This window comes from Lethenteron reissneri, chromosome 33, assembly GCF_015708825.2.
Source record: "Lethenteron reissneri isolate LAM-NWPU_2019-01 chromosome 33, ASM1570882v1, whole genome shotgun sequence".
Taxonomy (NCBI): Eukaryota; Metazoa; Chordata; class Hyperoartia; order Petromyzontiformes; family Petromyzontidae; genus Lethenteron; species Lethenteron reissneri.
The window spans coordinates 9,726,405-9,749,381 of NC_083811.1; the positions used below are offsets into that span (position 1 = coordinate 9,726,405).

The 22,977-nt window shown below is 42.4% G+C and overlaps 1 protein-coding gene across 4 annotated transcripts in view; it reads left to right on the top strand.

Annotated features, from left to right (window-relative positions):
* The window catches only part of LOC133350328 (oxysterol-binding protein-related protein 8-like), a 99,585-nt gene that overhangs the window by 58,589 nt on the left and 18,019 nt on the right, over positions 1-22,977 (top strand). For 2 of the 4 annotated variants that reach the window (XM_061564562.1, XM_061564565.1), the window contains 7 exons: positions 9,965-10,032; positions 10,256-10,330; positions 12,154-12,255; positions 14,747-14,950; positions 17,359-17,443; positions 18,755-18,923; positions 21,896-22,223. In XM_061564562.1, coding sequence (XP_061420546.1) covers positions 9,965-10,032; positions 10,256-10,330; positions 12,154-12,255; positions 14,747-14,950; positions 17,359-17,443; positions 18,755-18,923; positions 21,896-22,223 — 1,031 coding nt within the window. Of the gene's footprint in view, positions 1-6,047; positions 6,974-9,964; positions 10,033-10,255; positions 10,331-12,153; positions 12,256-14,746; positions 14,951-17,358; positions 17,444-18,754; positions 18,924-21,895; positions 22,224-22,977 lie in introns of those variants that run through there. The other 2 variants (XM_061564563.1, XM_061564564.1) reach the window with 2 other exon arrangements.

Genomic DNA, 22,977 nt, shown 5'->3' on the forward strand with positions numbered 1-22,977 from the left:
AAATTGTCACGAGGTCTACAGGCATTTAGCACGGCACTTATTATTGTTGCAGCGAAACCGATGAATTTAAGAAAAATTCTTCCAACCAAATCTAGCAATAGATCACGACGTTTCGATTGCAACACAAGCAATCGTCATCAGGTGGGACAACCACAGCAAGAAAAAACTGCTGACGATTGCTTGTGTTGCGATCTAAACGTCGCGATCTATTATTTTTCTACCTACGTGACTTTACCGGAAGAACCAAAGAGCATGGATTCCTGCAGTCACGAAAGCTTCAAATCCAAATTAGAGACTGGTTTTGTTGTCTTCTTCGTCCTCATCGTTCTTAATGGTTTTGCACAGATATTTTCTTGTAGGAGCAAAAGGGCTCACTGTAGCTGAACATGGCTTTTAATTTCAGAATGCAATGGTCCTCTCGCTTTGATGCTTTCGCGCCTGCGACGCACAAGCGTTGTTGTTCCTTTGGGTGTTGGAAGCGCCTAGGCCAGAGTTCCAACCTGGAGCTCAAGACCACAGCTCGTTCAGCCCCCCCCCCCCACAAATACAAAGATCCACCGTGTAGCCTTTCACAGATTGTTGAGGCAAGTGCTGTTCGCGAGTAGCACCTATGAAGGCCGGCACTGTGGCACATGAGGGGGTGGGTGGCCAGCACCATGCCCGGCCGCCTTTGTCTCCCTATTGGCGATGTTTACACACCGCACCAGGCACTCGTTTGGGGCTGACATAGTCAAAACACCTCTCACACATTGCACTCGAGTCTCTCTCAGAGTCTTGTACTTTTTCTTATAGTTTAGTTGTTATTTTTCTGAAAAATGTTTTTCACGGTATTATTGTTGTTCATAAAATGGAAGTTTTTTTCAGAGAAAAAGAAAATCCACTGACAAATTGAATGCTACGAATGTTACCACAGAATCAGTTTTGGTTTTGTTAAACTAACTATAGGTTTTACAAGTAAACAAAGGCCACTTAATATATTAACTTGAATTGTTATCCTGTTACTGCTCTTTCTTGCATGCTTGAAGGATGAAGATTGTATTTCAATTATAGTAAAATAATGTTCACAACACAGTCATACGTACAATTTAATTGCAGTGGATGGTGGTAGTGAATTTAGCCACGTGAATTGTCTATACACTAGTGTATTGAGTTTTCATGGGGTTACCCTTGAGTTTAAATGGGATTCTTTTCAATAGGCTGCAGGTCTAGTATTTTGTTCTGAGATAATGAACTATGATTTGGCCTATAGGGAAATTTTAGAAAGTGTCTGGCAGATGCTTCTCGTTCAAATCGACATGGATTATGGGGTTGGGCAGCACAAATTTAAAGGAATTGTCCAAATGATGCATGGAAATCCCTCGATATGACCCGATTACCTCCACACATAGCACCATATGCACAGCCAGTGCCGACACTGACCTTTTAGGTAAGGATAAAGGCATCTAGCCCATTATAAAATACATTAATATTGAACAAAGTGTGCAGTCGGAGAATTTAAGTGATTTGCAAGCAGAAGTGTGAGTTGTATTAATTGCTTCTATGATGTTCTGATGCCCTTTAGCTGACCTATCACCTCAAGGCCAACGTGGTGGAAAACGAATTTGGGAATGTATTTTGTTATTATTACGAATACATTGTAATTGGCGCACAATAAAGTACAGTGCTTACAAACTGCGGTTTACCCTGCCCATTCACTTAAACTGTTTGAGTTGACAGAATGTCGGAATAATTCTAATTGATAGGCTATAAATAAAGAGTGTATACAACGTCCAGCCGCATCTTGTGCAAAGGGAAACAAATAGGTTTTGACATTAGGATCGTCTTTTCTTCTACTACCACCACAACATGAAGGGTTATAAGATACGAAGCGCGATTCATGTTTATTTGCATGTTCTATGTAATGCCGTGATGAAATTTGGCTACAAGTTTGTCCCTTCAGTGTGCCAAAACTGTCACATGTTGACTTAGCTGCACTCTGCCTATTTTTCTCAAGCTAAGTACTTAATTTTGTTTTATTTTCCGTACATATAAATAACTAGTGGGCAGCCTATCCTACTGACGGTGACATCACACTCAAATTACACTTCCCTGACCCGTTTGGAATGTTCACTACTCTCCCGACCCGAACCACATAATTGTCATCAGTCACCAGTCATCTACTCACCTGAGCCTCACCAACTCATGTGACTTTCACCACTCACCAGTCATCAACTCTAAATGACCCTCACGATTCACCAATTTATATGACACGGGTAAAGGCTGGCTGCTCCCACCCATGCAAACACCCCTCCCCAAAGGCACATGCCTACCAGTTGCATGATTTTGAAATGAGGCTATGGGGCTCAGTGCATTCCTGGTTGTAATGTGAAACGATTTCGCGGATAAGCAGCGCTGGGGCCGATAACCTGCATAATCAGGTAAAAGGGTCCATTTTGTTTGTAATTTTGACCTCATTGGAAAAATCTGTGCATCGTAAGCTTCCAAATGACTCATCGTCCATTGAAATTGTTGAAGCGGTCTAGGAGGACTTTGCTGTATAGACATGCATCCAGATTAGTTTCTCATGTACGAATGTGCATGTACAGGAGTTGTGTTCATCTACTGCTGGATGAAGGCCTTCCCACGCCATGCAGGTCCGCGATGGTTATTGGACCATAATTCACCATGCTGCTCAATGTAGGTTGCTGAAGGTTGGAAACATGTACCGATACTTGTGAGAATAGAAGCACAATGCAACAATGTATTTTGTTGCACTGCCCTCTGTTGCCCACAATGTAGCCCCACAATTCTGACAACCTTATTGTTCATGGTGGTCACCGATCTAAGTTCCGTCCATGCTCAGCCCTGCGAAGCTTCTGAGAGCTGATGGGACACATGAGCAAGGTGGTGATTCATATGCAGATTGCAGTTTATATAGGAATAACCACGGATCAAATTTTTTTTTACCATTTTGCACAATATAACTAAAGTCTTTCATATTTATGTAGAGTACTGTTAGGTTTTTTCGGTAAAGTCACGTAGGAAAAAAAAGATAGAGATAAAATAATAATAAATCAATTAAATCCCGACGTTTCGGAGGCAACACAAGTCTCCGTCTTCAGGTGGGACTGTCACAGCTAAATTTACTGTATCAACTTGATGCCTCCGAAACGTCGTGATTTAATTGATTTATTACTATTTTATTTCTATTCTTTTTTATTTATATTTTTTACCTGCGTGACTTTACCGAAAAAACCTAAGAGTATGAATCCTTGCAGTCACGAAAGCTTTAATTCTAGAAGTATTACATCCTGTTGTATCATGTGCCGCTTTACCTTGCGTACATTTTGGCCATAACTGTTCAGTTAAACCTTGTGTTGGCCTTCATTGTGTGCCATGAATTAGCTTCAAATGTTCAGCGTCGTCTAATGTCATACAAACTTTTAATTAACAATGATTCAAAACTTATATTAACATTTAAGCAATTAACTCAAGCCTTTATCGCATTACTGAATGTTCTAAAGATTGGCGCTGGCCGATCTATATTTAACCGCATTGTGTTACGGAAGTAGGGCGAGCCATCAGCAAGGTCCAAATTGGAATGAGAAAGGCATGTGAATGAATATGGTAATACACTACAATGGCATCAAGGCTGATACCTATTCTTTACGTGTGATCTTTTAATTGGCCAATCACTTATCCTGTGCTCATGTGCCCAGAAACGGTGTTGGCAGTGGTGCAAGAGAATTCGTACGCTCAAGATTGATTTTCTGTAAAATTAAGCAAGAATGGGAAAAAGGTACTGTATAAGAAACTAACAATACACAACTGGCCGCTGATCATAGCTGCAAATATAGATATCCTTTCATGTATGTATGTATGTTTAAAAAGAAATTCGTACCTTATGTAGCCAACTGCGCTAATCAGAGGTGCGGGGTAAGGACAACAATATGTGCGGTTTTCTAGAGGGTTTGGTTTTTATATGAAGTCAGCGTTCACCTTGTTAGTTTATCAGTTGGTATATCAATACTTTAAACAATAATGCCTACCTGCTTAGTTTTGTCCCCGCAGAGAAAATCTATTATTAATATAGATAAATCTCAACCGGCACCCATTTTTCGACTCATTTGCTCCATACGGCATAAAGAATCTTAATAACCCGTCGTGTCCATTTCCTGTAAGTGAGCCCCGGTGGCTGGGGATGTGACAATGCACAGACTAGAGTACCATCTCTCCGGCTAACTCCCTCCGGACACGTGTACACGCAGTGCACATATGCACCTCTATGCAAACACACAGGCAGCAGCTTTTGTATGCCGCTGTAATCTCTCGAGGCTTGGATTGGACCATTGGCTTGCACATATTGGGCCCCTGAGGGTTTTTTGGCTGGTACATTATTAATGAGCCTCAGTACCTCAAAGGGGGAGAGTTGAGAACGTTTCTTTGCACACGTGAGAGATCCCTCTGGTCCCTTGGCAAGAGAGAGAGACAGCGTGTACTGCTCCCGTAGACACATGAAGAACATTTCCTCCATTCATATCCTCATCATCACTGTTAACCATGCTTTATCCACTGTGGGATTAGAGCCACTCCCTAAGCTATCACTGCCTCTCATGGCCCTGTGTTCACTCCTTTGGCTGCCACTTCATCAATAGCTTCAATGGACATCATCGGATGATGTAGTCCTGCCTAATTACTTTATAATCGGTCAATACGATGTCTCGAACTTGTACATATTTTGTAATACAAATGTACCTCTTTGTCTCTCAGAACATCTACCTCTATGCTTCTTTGCACACTTTTCATGTAATATGCACTGATAAAATATTATCTCCATTATGCACGTGGATATTTAACTTTTCGTAATTAAGTTCAGTAGTCCAAATGCCTTCCATCCTGCTGTTGTCCTCTTCTTTATTTCATCATTGATTCATGCATGTAGCGCAAAGGTCCTCCTACGTAAACATTCCATATGCAGCGATATAGTACCTCCTATATGGGCACAATTATAATATTCATTATAATTTATTAAGAGCGAAAGTAAATTGTGATGCGGGGGTATGGGATGGCAAGTTAATGCCATCATCTCTTGGGAACGATCATGAAGCTAGAGTGGAATGCCTCGGGCCTGGCCTGCCTTTGTCTTATCAACACTTTATTATAAAGTGTCTGATTAACTTGTGCACAGCTAATGCCATGGTACTTTACATAATTTGCAGTAAGCAAAATAAATATCCCGAAATAGTTAGGGACAGTTTCAGTGGATTAAATTGGGAGTGGTTCAGGAGTTTTCAAAAAATCCTCGTATTTAAACCACTTCAATATTTCAGTCGATAATGTCAATGCACATTTTACTTTAGTAATTTCAATAATTCATGGATTGAAACATTCAAATGAACCCTGTGTAATGGTGGTGCATTTTTTTATTTTTTAAAACGGGTTCACAAGCCTTTATTGCCATCAGTCAAATGAGTGTGCAAATGCATTTATACACATTGCACGGAAAGCCAGTAATGTGGGAATCGGGGGGATTTAGGTTTGACTTGGAAATACATTTTAAAGCGCTTCAGAGTCCTTGGTGCAGAGCTGGCTGTGGGACATTTGAGACAGAGATAAAATAGAGCCTTGGATCGTTGGGGACAATCATTCGGCCTCAATTGTTAACGAGGGACTGTGCGGACATCCGCCCTGTGACCTTCTGCACCACACGGTTGCATCGTTAGATTGTGTGCCGGTACATTTCCTTCTCTAACAGTGCAGTCAAACAATGTCCATGGGGCAGACAAAAGCAGCAAAGCTGGGTTTGTTTGTCAGTGCATGGAGGCCATTGAGCTTCCTGGTTGAACAGAAAGCATTTTAACAGAATGGGATTTTCAAAACATTGCCCTTATAGTTTTCCACCGGCAAACATTGAAACACCCAGGTGAATTCTCTCGCTAGCAGAAGCTGTCACAATATAAATGTGATACGGCACAGTGTTGTTCTTTGTGTTGTAGTGGCAAGTTGTAATTTTGTGACTTTTGCAGACATACAAGGCAGTTTTTTCTCAAGTATTCTCTTAATAGATGAGTTTTATTTGCGGTCATACATTGTTGTACTGAATTATGAATGAAAAATTCAATAAGTGTTTGGTATTTATACTATGTAATGGAAAATATTACTTTGATTTTAATTCTGTATTTAGTCAAGTAATGCCATGGCAGTACATATGTCGGCTATAGCCTGTAAAAATTAGGATAACATAACATGATAATATGAAGTTGTGTTTATACTTAACATAAATCTTCTCAAAGCCATGTAAAGTGTTGCCATTTCAAAAAATATACAAGAATATGTTTGCAATGAAAATCACATTTCGCCATTCTTAGCAGTGAACATTTATGTTGATTTACAACTGTTAACATAGAAGTGACTTATATGGACAATCTTCCCCTTCCACATACTATCATCTATGTATATAGTTAGTATAGTAAAGTCTGTCACGGTTACATGACTTGAAGAATCTGAGTACAGTTCTACATTATTTTATAAACATTGCATATTTTCATACATTTGACTATGCACTCAAATGTAAGCAAGCAGTCAAGAAATACATATTTTAAGTCTTCTCCAGCTGTTTGATTGGCAGCCATGCATGTACGGCATGCGTGCACGTTTACGGATGTGTACAACCTTCTGGAAACGGTTCAATTCTAAGGCGGGCGTGAGTTACTGGACACGAGTACATCGTAAGGCACGCGCGAGTTTTCATTTGGCGTGGCAAGCCACGTTGGTTAACTGCCTCTGCCCGCCACGGCCACATATCTCTTAGCGGCACGGAGTGCTGCTAGCATGCGGGAGGAGACGAGCGGCGCGTCGAGGATGTCTCTCCACGCCAGGGCTTCCTTCCCGCCGCCCCTACCCTCCTCGGCCACCGCGCTACCTCTGAGTAAGCGCCATCGAACCAGCCGGCTGGCCTCCTTCGAGGGGTTCCACCATGTGTGGCTCTGCCCAGGTGTGTGTGCATGCACCGCGCGCTCGGACGTGATTACATTTTCGCCACGACATTCGCTCTGAGCTGCACGTTCGCCCACATTCCCAACCGCTTCCCTTGCCTCCCTTCCGCTGTGCAACAGAGCCGTGGGCTCGGGCAGGGCACGGTGCTGCTCAGCAGATGTCGGGGTTGTTTTTTTTCCCGGCGCACAACCCAAAACTTGCTGCTGACGTCACATTATCGTCTCTTTCCTCGTATCGAAATAATTACCCTCGTCGCTGGCCTTCTTGGCCTTAAGCCAGATTCAGGTGTTTCGTGAGCCTAGAAATTTACCGGTTTTGTAATGGCCTGGCTCGTTAATTGCCCAGATCGCCGGTATAGTTGGGAATCCACTATGCCGTGATGGCCTTGCACTGCCGTGGCTCATCAGGGCAGACATTGGCTGCCGTAAACCTAAAAAAAATGTTTGCGTTACTTCAGCAAGACTACACTCACATTTTGAGACATGAGGAATTTGCGATCTCGTCCTTTTTAGCAGTCACAGTGGTGGACACAAACGGCTGTTCGCTAACTCCTGTGGGCAGTAAACGTCAATTGGACATGCGTGCCAGGGACCAATTCCTCCATTGAATGTCTAAATGGGTTTAAGCAGAGAATAGCCAGCATTGACATTTGTAGCACAATGTGAACAGTGATGATGCTTACAGAACAAAATTTAGATTAAATTTGCATAAGCACCAATTAATGGCAGGAATAGCTGAATTAAATAATTACGAAACACCACCACGCAATGATAGTCACAAATCAGATAATTGCATTTTCCTTTTTATATTCATGGGTGTTAAATGGAGCAGCATGCATCATTTGAAGTACAACCGTAATTATTGTTATTCGAGAGTACTGATGCAATGTTTAACACGTGGTGCTCTGAACCCGGAAACCTAAATGTGTATCCCGACCACGGCTAACATCAGTGGTGAGTGATATACGGACTGGTCTTGGGTGACCCTCTTAACCAGCTGGCTAGGATGGTGAAGTATGGTCACACATCGCCCTTGACGGACATGGTGTGTGGGAAGCTGCCATCTAGAAGTGGATTAACAAAAACATGAAAATTGCAATAACAGTGACCGACTTTCACTTCACAATTGCAGTTGTGGATTGCACAGTACTGCCTGCGTTGCTGCTGGGGGTTTTCATGAATACGATGAGAGCGATTTCCAGGTCACCTTTTTGGCAAAATTGGCGTGCATGTAATGGAGGCTGTTTAATATGCTCCGTGCATTTCAATGTCACTTAATTCTCAGATGAACTTAAAGGAACTTTTATTTTTGCAATTAAATGAAGCCAGTTTTGTATGCTCAGAATTTGAATTGCACATGCTTTAATTTACTCGGTGAAAATGTTTAATTGTCATAAGCGCGATGAGTGCATGTATTTTCTTGTGCAATACACACTGTTTCACGAGGTTCATTTGTTTCACGTAAATACTCTTCTAGAACCGAATGTTCTTATTCCATTTCCATAAAATTGAAATGGAAATGAGTATTACATTTATTATATATCTCCCTTCAAAGTTCATTACACAGAGAGGGGGGGACCTTTTATTAACATATTGATCCGTGTATAAAATATTATCTCACTTTAATCAAACTCATTAGTCTAATTCATCCGTGTCGCACGATTGTGTTCTTGAACTGCGTTTATCCGGACCCTAAGAAAAAATTCTAATTTACTTCGTATTGCTGTGTCAGCATTGGGGGAAAATCGATTACATTAATTCTATGAAGAAAAAACAAACATACGGTCAATGTTTTAGCCCAGAGGCATTGGTCACTAATCACTGATGAATGAGGAGCCATTGTTCATGCAGAATGGTGACCTCGTGGTCCGAACATTGACTATTGCGTTTTTTTTTTTACCCATTTGCTGTTTTGACATCTTTTTTATTTGAAAGAAAATCACGGAAATATACTCAGTTATTATACATTATGATATTAATGCTCAGGCTTTAGCCTAAAAGGTCAGATCCCTCATGACATTGAGCCAATAGATTAGCTGTACTCATTACTGTAGTCCAATATGGATGTGTTTATAGCGTATAAGATAATTCCTTTGTAATGTATATTTTGATGGTAATATCACAGCGCTTAGTTGTAATGGGATGCTGCAGTCAAATTGTGAAATGGCAGTGGGAAAAATGCAAATGGTTCATCCGTGTTGTTATTCACAGCATTTTGGTGTAAACGTGTTCTAGGACTAGGCTTAGCTGTGGCAGTTGCTTAAATGGCACCTTGTGAGCAGGATTTAATGAGTGTCCTGCCTGCCGTGTTGAAAAACGGCACAATTTAAAGTGAAACGCTAATCTCAGATGAAAGTTTGAATTCTACTTTTCCAATCGCCACCTATTCTGTTTAACGGGTATTCATATTCCACATACGTACAGTGCCTACAGGCTGTGAGATTATACTAAATGGATCGCACACCTTTCCAAGATGCACTGCAGTGATTGAGTATTGGATCAGAATTATTCATTTGTGTTCTTTGTCGTTGATGCTGTGGATCGTAGTTTGTATTGTGTTGTGCGTATCTGGGTATTTATTGATTAAAAACTCCATGTTCTCAATGTTGTGTAAGTATTGATTTGTAAAATAAAAGCAGTTATCTTATTACAAGTGAAATGTTGGCTTGAATATACATGATAATTTATATTGACAGTCATGTTTGGGTATTTACCATAATCGATGCACTTTTTTGTCAACACTTTTTTCCTTTCAAATGAATTAAAAATGTAATATCCACAACTGAAATGTACACGTGACTAAATAATTCATACCACGTAGCTCGTGCTTGTATCAACAAATCAATCACTGCTTCTCAACAGTTGCTTGTGCCCCTGCGTGTGTTGCCTTAAGTTTTTATGTCAGGATTAACTTTTTCCGCGCTCTTGTTTCTCGTGCCGCTTATGAATTGTGATGAACTGACGTTCGTTTGTGTCTCACCGTTTACCAGGGAGTGAGAGGGAGAAGGAGGAGTCGGACATTTCCAGGGACGACTCCTTCACAGTCACAAAGAGCAAAGTGAGAACGACCGTTCGTTCGTCATTAAAATCGTGCAACGCGTTTTCGCACGCGATGTTTTTCCTATGTATCTGCAATGACAAAATATTTCATCTGATCTCTTGCAACTTCGCACACTGTTTAATAAATGCGTGGAATGATGATTGTATATTTTGTGGTGCGTTGTAACGCTGGAGAGTACGTTTGCGTATTTCTCTTCTTTGTTCCCCCACTCCGCTTTTAGTCGGAAAGCGGCTTGTACAATGGCAATGAGACGTCAACCCCAACAGTCAAGCTTACCAAAAAAGAATCTCTTAAGGTAGACTTTTTGCTTGTTAATTTATCCTGCAAGAAGATACTTCTTCCGTTCTTTGATTGTACTGTGCTCGTCTTTCCTTTTGCCACACATCTACAAATCTAAGGTTGATATGGAATGAAAATTCTTACTGGTAGGAACCTCCTGGTTCCACCAGCCCACAGGGGATTATTGTGTCCGTCTGTCATGCATCAAAAAATGGGGCTGGGTAGGGGAGGGTGGAGAGGGGCTGGGTGGGGAGGGTGGGGCTGGGTGGGGCTGGGTGGGAGGGAGGGGTGGGGCTGGGTGGGAAGGGGCTGGGTGGGGAGGGGAGGGTGGGGAGGGGCTGGGTGCGGCTGGGTGGGGAGGGTGGGGCTGGGTGGGGAGGGTGGGGCTTGGTGGGAAGGGGCTGGTCACCCCGTGGTGCCCTTATAAAACTCAAAGTTTAACCTACTCACGCCGGCTTGTGCCCACCCTCACAGTCGGGCATATTTGCGGAATACACCACGCCGCCGTTGACCCTGGCCATTGACCGAGCAACCCAACGTTCCTACCAGCTCCCTCCGCAGGAGGAATGTGTTGACATCTGTTTGTGACATCCAGACATTAACATCGCTTGATCGGGTAGTTTTCTTTTACAAAACCACGATTAAAAATACAAATTTGACATAATAGCAGCAAAGGGGATATTCTAGTGCGCAATAGTGCCGTGCGGTGGTGGTGTTTGGAAAGGGATTGTCGCAAGAAGCTTGAAGCAGAAAGCCAAGTGTGTGCATGCACTAAGACTCGGAGCACTTGAGTGGATGACTAAATACCATCCAAACTTTAATCAATTTATCAAAGGTCCAGAGATTCGCTGGAGAAAAATCCACAGCGATTAGAAACATTACTTTTTTTTAATAATCGCTGTAAAGTGCCTTGGATAATCTAGGTAGGATAAGCCACCCCGCACATCTCCATTGTTCTGACATATAATTCGGCCTTCCATTGGGATATTCAAGCCCTCTCTCCACTTGTGATTTTGAACACTTGGCTCCAAATCTCGCATCGCTGGGTCTGTGGGGGTCACCACGTGTGAAGTTTCCACAAGTCTCACGGGGTCTGATTTGTGCCAAGCAAGCACATTTCTGTCAAGCTTGCCTTGTCTGCACCTGTCGACTCCTTGGGGAAGGCCATTATACATCTGGAAAAGAGATAAACTTACGTAACACAAATGTTTTATAATGTTCAGCTCACGTAATTTCCATAAATTTTTCCTCATATATTAAATAGACAAATCACGGTTGTGTAAAAAATATATTCTTTTGTATAGTAATATCTGTAGAATAACTAATTACAGTTGAAACTTGTGTAAATGACGTACAAGAAACCTCCTAAAAATACCATTTTGCTCAAATTTTCAAATAGGCGCTACGAAAGTAACGACCAGTCTGATGTGTATAACATGTCAAGGATCAGACGTGGGGTTTCACATGGTCTTAAAAAGGCAACGGAATTGGAAAATGCATCGGATGAATCACACTCTGAAGTAGCAAAACTTCATACAGAAGTTTTGTGGGCTACACATTTGATGTTGTCAAAATAATGAACACTTTGTTCCTAACATGCCACGGCGCTTCCTTGGATTTTATTTTAATGGCTCCACATGCAACCATTTGCACAGGTCCTTTGTCGCTTTAATAGCAAAACATTATTTGCAAAATACAATAAAACTGCAGTCGATGTACTATAATTCAATTATTTAGAATTGAAGAAAGTTAAAGATCTTTGATTGTTATTGATATTTTTTTATTGGCTGATGCTGATTTTGACTTGTGTTTTCACATTTTACAAACCTCAATTTTCAGGTTCAAAAACAGAATTACAAGCAGGAAAAGAAAAGGGCTACTAAAGAGCTGCTTAGCAACCTGAAGGACCCCACCGTGGTGATCATGGCAGACTGGCTGAAGGTGCGTGATTCACTGATTATTTCGTTAACCAAGAATTTCTACATTATTCGGAAAATATTTTAATGAATGTTATCGTTGGAGCACTGCTTAGAAGAATAATCAAAATGTTTCTCGTGCAAGATATATTTGTCCATGACAAATCAACAGGATGTAAATTACCCTGAGTTTTTTAAATATATGTTTTTATAAATTGGGTATTGTTTCGAGGCCTCGCTGATCATCTGCACATTGGCACATATTACACAGCACCAACAAAATTCTGCGCATTAAAACGACATTCCCAAATAACCGGTGTTGCTACTAAGAAACATGCATATGTGTCTTCTTGGTTCTTTCGGTAAAGTCACGTAGAAGGGAAGTAATAAAATAATAAAAATAAAACATAATAAAATATTTTTTATTATTTTATTACTTCCCTTCTACGTGACTTTACCGAAAGAACGAAGAAGATAAATACCTGCAGTCACGAAAGCTTTAAATCGAAATGCATGTGTTTTTTCTATTTTGGCAATTGAATAGACTGTCTGAGGCACGGTGCCAAATTAATTATTTGTGTTGTGAGGGGCTGAGCCGTCAAGGTGGGTTAGTCCCAGTGGTTAAAATTAATATTGCAGAAAGATTTTTTTAAGGTTTTTGGGGCGAAGGACTCTTCTCGATTTGAAATGATTCATTGATGATGGACGGACATTTTACGTTGTGTGTGCCGGTCTTCTCTTTTCCATTAAAAATGGTGCCATCCACGATTCATTTCGGACGATTGATTGCACAGGTATCAACTGGGCACATTTTAAGTAGAGCTGGAATATACCAATGATTTAAGCAATCAAATAAACCAGCGAACATCGGTTCACTTGCTCAACTGAGTGGATAACACCATTTTAGTTGGGAAAAAATTCTCGCCGCCACATGTGCCACGGGACAGGAGGTGATGGGCAGCGCTTTTAACATCTTGGGCATCATTAGCCACGTCACGCTGGGCATGGTTTGTTCGGGTTTCCCACCTTCTGCAAAACAGGATGTCAGGGCACCAATTTTGTACCACAAACAAAGTATTCATTTCAAATTGTTTTCAACTGATGAGCAAAATCTTGCAACGATTGGCGTAACAATTGCATTAAAGAATCTTTTTAAAAATATTCTCTCGTATTCTGATTTGCAATATACAAGTTGCACATCCTCATTGATTGCGTGAGCCAACATTATTTTCAGAATGATCAACAAGTAATTTTATACATCTTTTGGCACTAATTAACACTACGGTATTTGTGTTCGAAAGGGCCTGGAAAACGGCATTCTTCATTGCTATTTTTTTCAAAACGGTAATGTCATTTGACTGTGTTGCAAACATGATGCTTTCGCTTTACTTTATGGCTCAATGCGTGCTTCATGACCACATGCGACATTTAACACTGGAATGGAATATTACTAAATGTGTTTTGCTAATTAGGCAAGTTAATCCGCTTATTTTGTTGCGAGTGTGCACAGTTTTCATACTGTATTTTGGAGCATGCTAAGCACTTTGTGATGCGATGCATTTCTTCAAACTAATTGATGCCAGTGTGTGTATGCACACGTGATAGAAGATACAATCTCACTGCTGGAATTGGTTGTTTTTATTAAACCATATCAACACAGGGTTGAAGAAACAATATAAAGTATAGAGTTAAGTTGATTAACGTGAAGCACCTTAAAGCTTTGCTCCACTTACTACTGTTGGAAGCATTCGCTCAAAATGGCATTCACACCAAATTATTTTGTCTTATCTTTTCGTATAATTTGGTGTTTTGATTTTCACTGTTGAATGTATTGTTACTACAGAGTGTGCATTGCTTCAACATCTGGATGGCTAAGAGGTCAGAGCATTGAGCCTGGTGCTGCTGAGATCCTAGTTACGAATCCTGGTAGCCACCTGTGATTGAAGGTGCAATAGTGTGATTGTCTTAGCCGAGTTACCAGTTATTGCAAGAAGAACCAATCACATGATGATTTTTTTTACTTCATTTGGATAAACTCTTGTTTTGAAAAAAAAATGCAATGATTATATCTCTTCTGTAGGGTATGTGGATTAAAATGTTGCTTGAAGGAATTACAGAAATATTTCCAAGTTATATGATTCTGCAAGTAAGTTTCTAATATTTGTGGTGATCCACTGTTCTGAAAAATGTATGAATGGATATGCCACCTCAGGACATAATTCTGCTAGTGCAATTATAATAACATTGGGAAAAAGCCAAACACATCTTGGTCGGGGTGTATCCATTTAATATAGTAGCCATTGCATGCAGGATGAGCACCAAATAGACGGTGAATGATGGAGAGCAACTGACAAATCGGTACTTCAACTGTACGAGAGACACATTCGGTACTAAATGACGTGTAGCATCCTCGTTCATGGCACGGAGCATCAAGCGGGATAGATGTCCACCTTCGGTAAACAGCCTGCGCGTGGCAATTTCAAGGGCGATGTACGACATCCTGCTGTTGGCTGCAGATCCGTGGCACGTTGAAGAGCTGGACCAAGCTGTGGTGCGTGCTCAAACCCGGCGTGCTGCTCATATACAAGAGCCCCAAGAACGAGCACTGGGTGGGCACGGTGATGCTCAACGTGTGCCAACTCATCGAGCGGCCCTCCAAAAAGGACGGCTTCTGTTTCAAGCTCTTCCACCCGCTGGATCAGTCCATTTGGGCCGTCAAGGTAGACCTGTTCATAATCAACGTTTTTGGGTTTAGATCGCGTTATTTATAAATGTGTCGTAACCCTCCACAACCCGACACGGCCAATCAGTAAAAAAAGTGTCACGTTGACAAAAGACAAATAGTTCACTGCTTTAGCCCACCGGTGTGTTGAAGCGTGAAACCACAACATTTACAATTTGAGTACGACGTTTCGCTGGTAATTGCCTGGCTCACTGACCTCTCTCACAATCTGCCTGTGCCGCCAGCCTCTCAACCCCCGTCCCCTTCTCTGTCCTTATGCCTCTCTCAGTTTTCCTTCAACGCCTCGTGTTTACGCGAACCACCCCCCCCCCCCTCCGTTTCATTGCTTCAACCTGGCCCGGCCACTGACCCCGCTGCACCTTGCCTTGGATGTCTTTTCAAGTTTGTGAACGCGGTGGTGCTTTGCCTGAAACCCTCGGGTATTCCATTAGCGGTGTATGAAAACAAAATGTATTTTACCGACTTGGCAGGGTCACGACAAATGTCATGCATCCCCGTACGCAGCGTTATTTCACGTGCAGGGTGAGGGTATATAAATACGCACGCGTGGTCCGCTGCACAAAAGGTGAAGCCAAGAAGTGTGATAACCTTGGGCAAATGATGTTAAGGTGGTTAACGGGGAAGAGATTTTTAATACCCTTTGTTGCGCATTTTTAAAAATATAGTTTAGTGCTATCTTCGTTCCGCCGCAAGACTAAAAATATATATTTTAAATGAATATTAAACGTACCCATGAATTTAGATTGGTGAAAGGCCAGTGGAAAACTACTGTAATGTTTGTTATTCATCCTGAATGAGGTGTTGATCGGTCAAGTCATTGGGGAAGGTGACATGTAATGAGATGTGGCCACAGGATTTAGGGGACTTGATGAGATATTTTAAGTTATGTTGCAGGAGTGTGTGATCTAAAGGGGGGACATTTTGTTCTGTATAGTGTGGTAGGGTTTTCTCGGGCTTGGTTAGTATTCCTATAATGGTGGTTTGTTTGGGCGTGCTCTTTGCCAAATGAAATGTTTCCTTACTATCTTTTTGAGATTATGTGTAAACGTAATTAGTATGATAGCAACGCCCCCGACCCCCATCCAGGTCATTAAGGCTTCATCCATAGGGATCAAAATGTCAATCTTTTCCTGAAATCAGGCAACATGTACACATACCTCTGTTGCCTCTTTGCCTGCCTGCGTATTCTTCCACGTAGTATGTTCGCCCGGCCTTCGGCGAACATATATAGACGTTCTGTGTTCCTTGAGCGCATTGTCCTGCAAGTGTGCGCGGAGTTGTTATTCTTGCTGTCGAGGATGAATGCGTAGAGGATGATGGGGACAATGTGATGACATTTAACATGATGAAAAGAGACTGGCATCCATGTCATTGCTAATTCCCAAATATATAGGACCATGCCATGTAACAGCTTACCCAAATGTGTTAAATGACAACCCATGATATGTACTGGATAATGTATTCAATTTGTGCAAGCATTGATCATCACTTATAAATCGCTTATTTTCATTCAACAGCCTGGGTAGTGTCCGGTGAGATATGAGAGTTATAATAAACTTCTATCCATTTTTCCGAGTGAGTGCTTTCCTCGTAATGTAAATCTTACAATGAAATTTGCTGTAAGCATTTCATTCTATAGTATAGTCATCGTATGCAAGTGTATATGTGTATGTTTTAAAAGTGTATGTGTGGCATTAGGTTTTAGAGATTGAATTTCATATAAATGATGACTAAATTATCGTGTGCAAAATGTTCATCAGAAAGATATGCCCCTAATCTGAACTCCAGTTTATCTCTATAGTTATAATTGCTGCAAAGCAATACTTTCCACACGGACAATGATAACATCACATACAATACAAAGACAAAGTCCCCCTTCCCTCCCATATAGGCTTAACAGACTGTTGGGCCAAGTTCTTTTAGTGAGAACGTATTAAAGGCCAGCATGGAAAACAAGGGGGTGGGTGACCAGTACCAAGCCAGACTCTCTTATGTCTCCCCAGTGCTGATGTTTACACACCACACCAGGTACTCATTTAAGGCTGAATCAGCATAAGTGGCAAATATCTGGTGTGCTGTGTAAACAGTAGCACTGGGGAGAGCAAAGGCGGCCAGATGTGGTGCTGCTCACACCATCCCCTCGCATGCCGTCCCTGGCCCTAATTGGTGCTTGCAAATAACACTTGCCCACGCAGTCTGTTAAACGCTATACAGAGGTATCTTTGCCTTTGATGTGCAGCACGTACACGCATACATCGTCGTAAATCTCGCCTGATATTTGTGATAAAATGGTAACATACCCTTCTCGCTGCAGCACATTTTTGTCCAAAAGCAATTATCTCTGTTTGCCCTTGAGCAAGCCGTGCTGTCTGCCCACACTGCTAGGGCCCGGAGGGTGAGACTGTGGGCGCCATCACTCAGCCGCTGCCTGGCAGCTACCTGATCTTCCGTGCCATCTCCGAGTCAGACGGTGAGCCCACGCTGCGCCGCACACGGCGATGTCCTTGCACGCGTCCGTCTGGTGTACCGAGCACCCCAATTACACTCGGGATCATCGTTTGTGCATTGGCGCCAAGTTCGTTGTGAACTGAATGAGCTTTGATCATTTCCTTCCTGTGTGGTAATTAACTTTTATTTTTAGATATGTGTGGGTTTTGTTCAGACTTCATTCCCATGTGTTGTAGTTAAGTGGGAGAAGTTAACTTCCCTGTTTATATTGACACACAAATAGTGATCAGAATCCGAATCGTTATTTATACTGGAGGAATCTGATTAGCTATACAACTTTTTTTCATAGATGTCCGGAAGGGGCAGGTCAGAAAATTACAACAATAATACAACAGGAGTACAAGAAAATCACAAAAAGATCATGTTTTTTTTTATTTTACCAGGTCAGCCCCACTGAGATTATTTTTCAGACTGCGACCTGGTAGCAAATGACAGCTCAACGAAAGTGGATTATCATGTGGAAATGTATAGCAGCCAAATAATAATAAGCAGAGTACAGAGTGACAAAGAATGGAACTTAAACACGGAGACCTGTAGATATGCGGTTGTTTACTGACGGTCACTTCAGTGTGATTTAACTATTGATAGTGGACTGGGTATTGCTGTGTTCACAACAAGCACTGCCTGAGGTCGGTTCTCTTGGCATCCATCCTCCTTCCATCCACATGGGTAGGCCGCTCACAACATCTACTGTATATGTTATTCCTTTTTTAATTTTTCTGCTATTTTATCCAAAATGTCCAAATGTCGCCATGTCGTGAAATATCCTGTTGCATCGCGAGCAGAGCATCACACGCTGCTTGCTCGTGAATGGCCCACAGAAGTGGATGTCACAGAGCTGCCTCTGATCTCTATACAGTAGACGACAGCCCTTTCCCACCTGCTGTGCCACACAGGAATTGATGTTCATCAGATGATCGTGAAATCGATATTATTAATTCCTAGAGCTGGATTTGATCCAAATTATAAGCAGGACCAAATTTATTCTGATAGTTTTTTTTCGTCTTCTTCCAGCTGAGACATTTAAATCACTTGACTTGAAAACGTGGTTTAAATACGGGTGGCTACCAGGAATTAAAACTCAAACTCAGATCTTAGCTCTGCCGGTTCAGAGCTCTGAGCCACCCAGCCACCTCACAATCACCTCTGCACATTTGCACGCTTTTTCTACGTCCTTCCCTCCGCTATGTGCACGCACGTATGTATGTGTGTTGCACTTCCTTTGCACCGTACGTAGCTAACCGCGCTAATCAAAGTTGTCATCTCGCTGTAGGCCGCTGCTGGATGGACGCCCTTGAGCTGGCGCTGCGTTGCTCCAGTCTGCTCAAGCGCGCCGTGGTCAAGGATGGCAAGGAGGCTGAGCTCAACAACTCGGTGGATGGAGGCCACATGGGGCTGCTGCAGCTGCTCAGGGCCAGCGCCCCATTCAGCCCCCAGGAGAAGTACGGGCACGCAGTTTTGATAATGGGAAACTTGGCCTGATAATGGGCAACTGGGCAATCGGGTGGTGGAGAGGGTATCAAGAAAGCTATAGCCTCATTTGGTAACTTTAAGTGTGTTTATAAGATTAAGGTGCGGCTTGCCAACCAACTATGCCACCTTATCCTCAATTGATTATTCCAAAGCTGCTCTCTCCCAGGGGGATGGATTTATATTCTCCAAGGTTTCCAGCACACAGTGCAGATGATATCTTCTTGTTATTATTATAGCATAGGTAGAGTAAATTTGTCAGATTCTTGACATTGTGTGGATTGTACAATTGGGGCGTAATTGGTATAAAAAAAACACATTTGGGAGAGGAAAAATTTGAGCACAACTTAGCATTAATTCAGCATTATGAATGTGTGCGTTTGCATATCTTGAATATATGATTGTCATTACCTACTTTGGCACATCACATAATTTCGAGCTCTCTCCGATTGTACATTTACAAGCAAATTTCTTACATTGACATGCTAATCTCTCACAATACAACGGCCCACCCCCACAGCTTCGTTTGTCAAGATTTCTCCGATCTTACATTTGCATGCAAATTTCATCTCTAGCCCCACCCACTGACCCTTGGGCTCCACCCATCTCAAACCTTTATAACTCCCTGCCTTAGCAGCACTCCCACCATATATTTTTCTTGCCTCAGCAGCTCTCCCACTATATTTTTCACCTGATGACGATTGCTTGTGTTGCGATCGAAACGTCGTGATATTGTTATTATTTTATCAATTTTATATCTACGTGGCTTTACCGAAAGACCCAAAGAATACACATCACAGTGATGACAGACATCGTGCTTAACTGTGGAAGCTCATATCGTTCCGTACCAGGCCACTGCAAACCACAGCGCCATGGGGGCATTTCGCGACAATGTCATCTCGCTCTCGCCACGGCCTCTGATGTCACGACGCATCACGTTACACCTCGCACCGAGTCTCGGCCTGTCCCTTCTCTTCACGTCTCTGGCATCGAGGCTTCGTTAGCAGATGTGCCCTTTAATATCCCCTCCCACAGGATCTGTGCTCAGCTCATAGAAGGAGATGTGATCTTTTGCAGTGGGTTTTCCCATCATTGTACAGGGAGGTAAAAAAGAAACCGATGAGTGCGTTTAACCATAGTTACGTTACAACCGGCATACATTTTATTTCATAATGTTCTAGTATACAAGTTACTTCCTGAAGATGACTAATCTTGTAATGATTAATCCAGCACTTGTTCTTAAATGATTATTTTAAACGTATATACTTATATGCTTAACAATATGTATCATTGGTGTTTGAAATGACATTGCATCAGACTGACGTGTTTTATTACAGTATCAGGTTACATTGCAAAAACATACAACATTAACCCAGTTCATTACACCTCTCCCCCGATCTCATGTTTATTATATTTATACCCCTATTTAAGGTGGATTAAAACATGTTCATCGTCTTGCCTATTTTTACCGTGACATTTCATTTTTTTTTTTATTGTCCTGGGATACAAAATGTAGGAACATTTTTCAGAAACATAAACAGGTCACACTTGCGGCACACGAAGCCTATATTTTGCAGTGGGCACTGCTTCATAAACTCCCAATGTCATAAACATCTCTACAGAACCATTTGACCATTCATGAGCAGGCCAAGCAGCATGCACTCGTCCTGGCGGTACTGCCCAAATGCTCGTGCTTGAATATCATGTTGCGTTAAAACGGGAATGGTGCAATTATAACGGCTTTTCTGTGCATCAAAATCTATTGCAAAGCCAATATTTCATTACATGCCTAATTAGAGCTCGATGTTTTTGCAGACGAGTAATTCGCTATTAATACGTAAGCTTTCAAGTTAATGCAGAATCATCGCAAGCAAACATATTTTGCCGACCGTTCAAAGGGTGCTCCGGTGTTCACCTTTGCACGTTCCACAATTACTAATTGGTCACACAAATGGGTTACAAGACCTCAAATTTATGGGTGCCCCTCTGCAGCCTCGACCCACGGCATGACCCTGTGTTTAATCGCGCTAACATGGCAGCCTTGTCTGCACCTTGCTATGCACTCTTACCCCACGTGTCACTTCTGAGTTGCGAGTTGTCCGTAATTATCACTTTCTACGAGCAATTCTCTTTTTCCCACAGCTTTACCGCGCCCCTACCCAATGATTTATTTTTTTAAATCTTATATTCTATCAAAGGTGATGAAAAACACGTTCATCATCACCATGATAAATGTTGTGCATATTGAAATGCATGTATGTTATTGTGCTCATGCATTGTACACATACAGTGCATTTACAGTTGGTGTAGGCATTTTTTACCATCTGTGTAAATCATAACTGTTTCTACTGTAACATTTTATTTTATGTAATTTCTTAAGGTCCTTAAATCTCAGATTCACTTAGCTATATTGGTCAGTGTGCCCCTTCAAATTTGCCTGGGGCCGTTAACATCTCTGTTTGATGTCCTGAACCAAATTTAGAAATTCCAAGTAAATCTGGCAACAGCCCCCCAGGAAAAAAACACTCTTTATATACAAAATCAGGAGACAACCCTCAAACTACAAAGACAGGCTGGCAGCCCATTTGCTTTACTTGCCACCTTCTAGTTCAAGAGGCTGGGAGTCTCACAGCATGATGAATTCTGCGTGACCCACCCAAACCCACCTCCAAGGCACCGGATTACCGGCATGCATCACCGATGCCCGTTGTATTTTGTCCCCAATATCTTCCTTGCGGAGATATTTTGTTCCATCTCAATTTCTTTGTTGCTCTGGCCCCTCCAGGCTGCGCTGCGTAGGACGAGTGGCATAAATGATAAAAATATGACCGACGTTTATGATCGTGATGATATGGCATTGATCCGTGCTCTCATCCCTCCGACTGTCCACCTCGCCCCCACGTGCCTCCCCCCGTTCCTCACGCGCCATTCCGGGTGGTCGCAGCTTGAACGAGAGCGAGATCGAGAGTGCTCACTTCGGATCGCACCACCTGCCCTGGGAGGGCTCGAGCCGCTCCAACGGCGGCGACGGCGACGGCCAGCGCGAGGAGTCGGACGAGGACGGCACGGCCGACAAGACGGACGACAGCGACTCAGACGTGTCGGACCGGCCTGACGCCGCCGTCGTCACCGCCACGCCAAGCAACGGCTCTCCTGCCAACGGCTCCCCGGGGAACGGCTCCCTGGGAAACAGCTCCCAGAGCAATGGGTCCCCCCCGGAGCCTGTGGTGGAAACGGGTTATGTGGCCGAGCTGGGCGAGGAGTTTGGGGAGGTGAGCAGCCCCCCGCCCCGCCCCCTCCCCCGCTCGTCATCGGCTACGGTCGATGATTGCAGAACCGCACCGATGACGACACAGAGCATCGCGCTCATGTTAACGCGGAAAGAGAATGATACTTGTCAGAACGCGTGGAGCATTAAATATTGTTCCACCCATCGGAATGCTTTTTGATTGTGCAAATGATTTGCAAATAATACATAAATGTTAGATTTTTGGATGAGGGAGAAAACGTTACTTTGCAAATGGGAGTGAAACAATTCTAAACAATCCAATGAATCTGTCAAAAGAGGGGAAAAATGAATGGATTCTTCAGTGGAATCCTATTCCCGAATCATGACAATTCATCATCATTGCGGGTGAATTGTTACACGCCAACTAATTGGTCTGTAGAAGTCAATGCGCAAATTAGTTGTTGACTCACTTGCAGTCCTTAGAGAGCTGTCTAGCTCGATGCATGGGCTTTCTCTTCGTAATTTGGTTTTGCCCACGCAACAAAAAAACACGTGAAAATCTATGTAGAATCCTCCTGAAAGAGACTTGTGCACATTTCCTTTAGCAAGAGACAGATGTTTGAAACAAAACCCCACCTAACAAAATAATCCATTATCGTTACTCCCACAAGTACAATGCTACCAAAAAAAGAAACCCTGCAATGGCAGCTGTGGACGAGCACAAATAAAATATTCTTCCTTACAACATAAAATATATCATAGGCCAACATGTTTGGCAATTAATGTTCTTTAGAGCC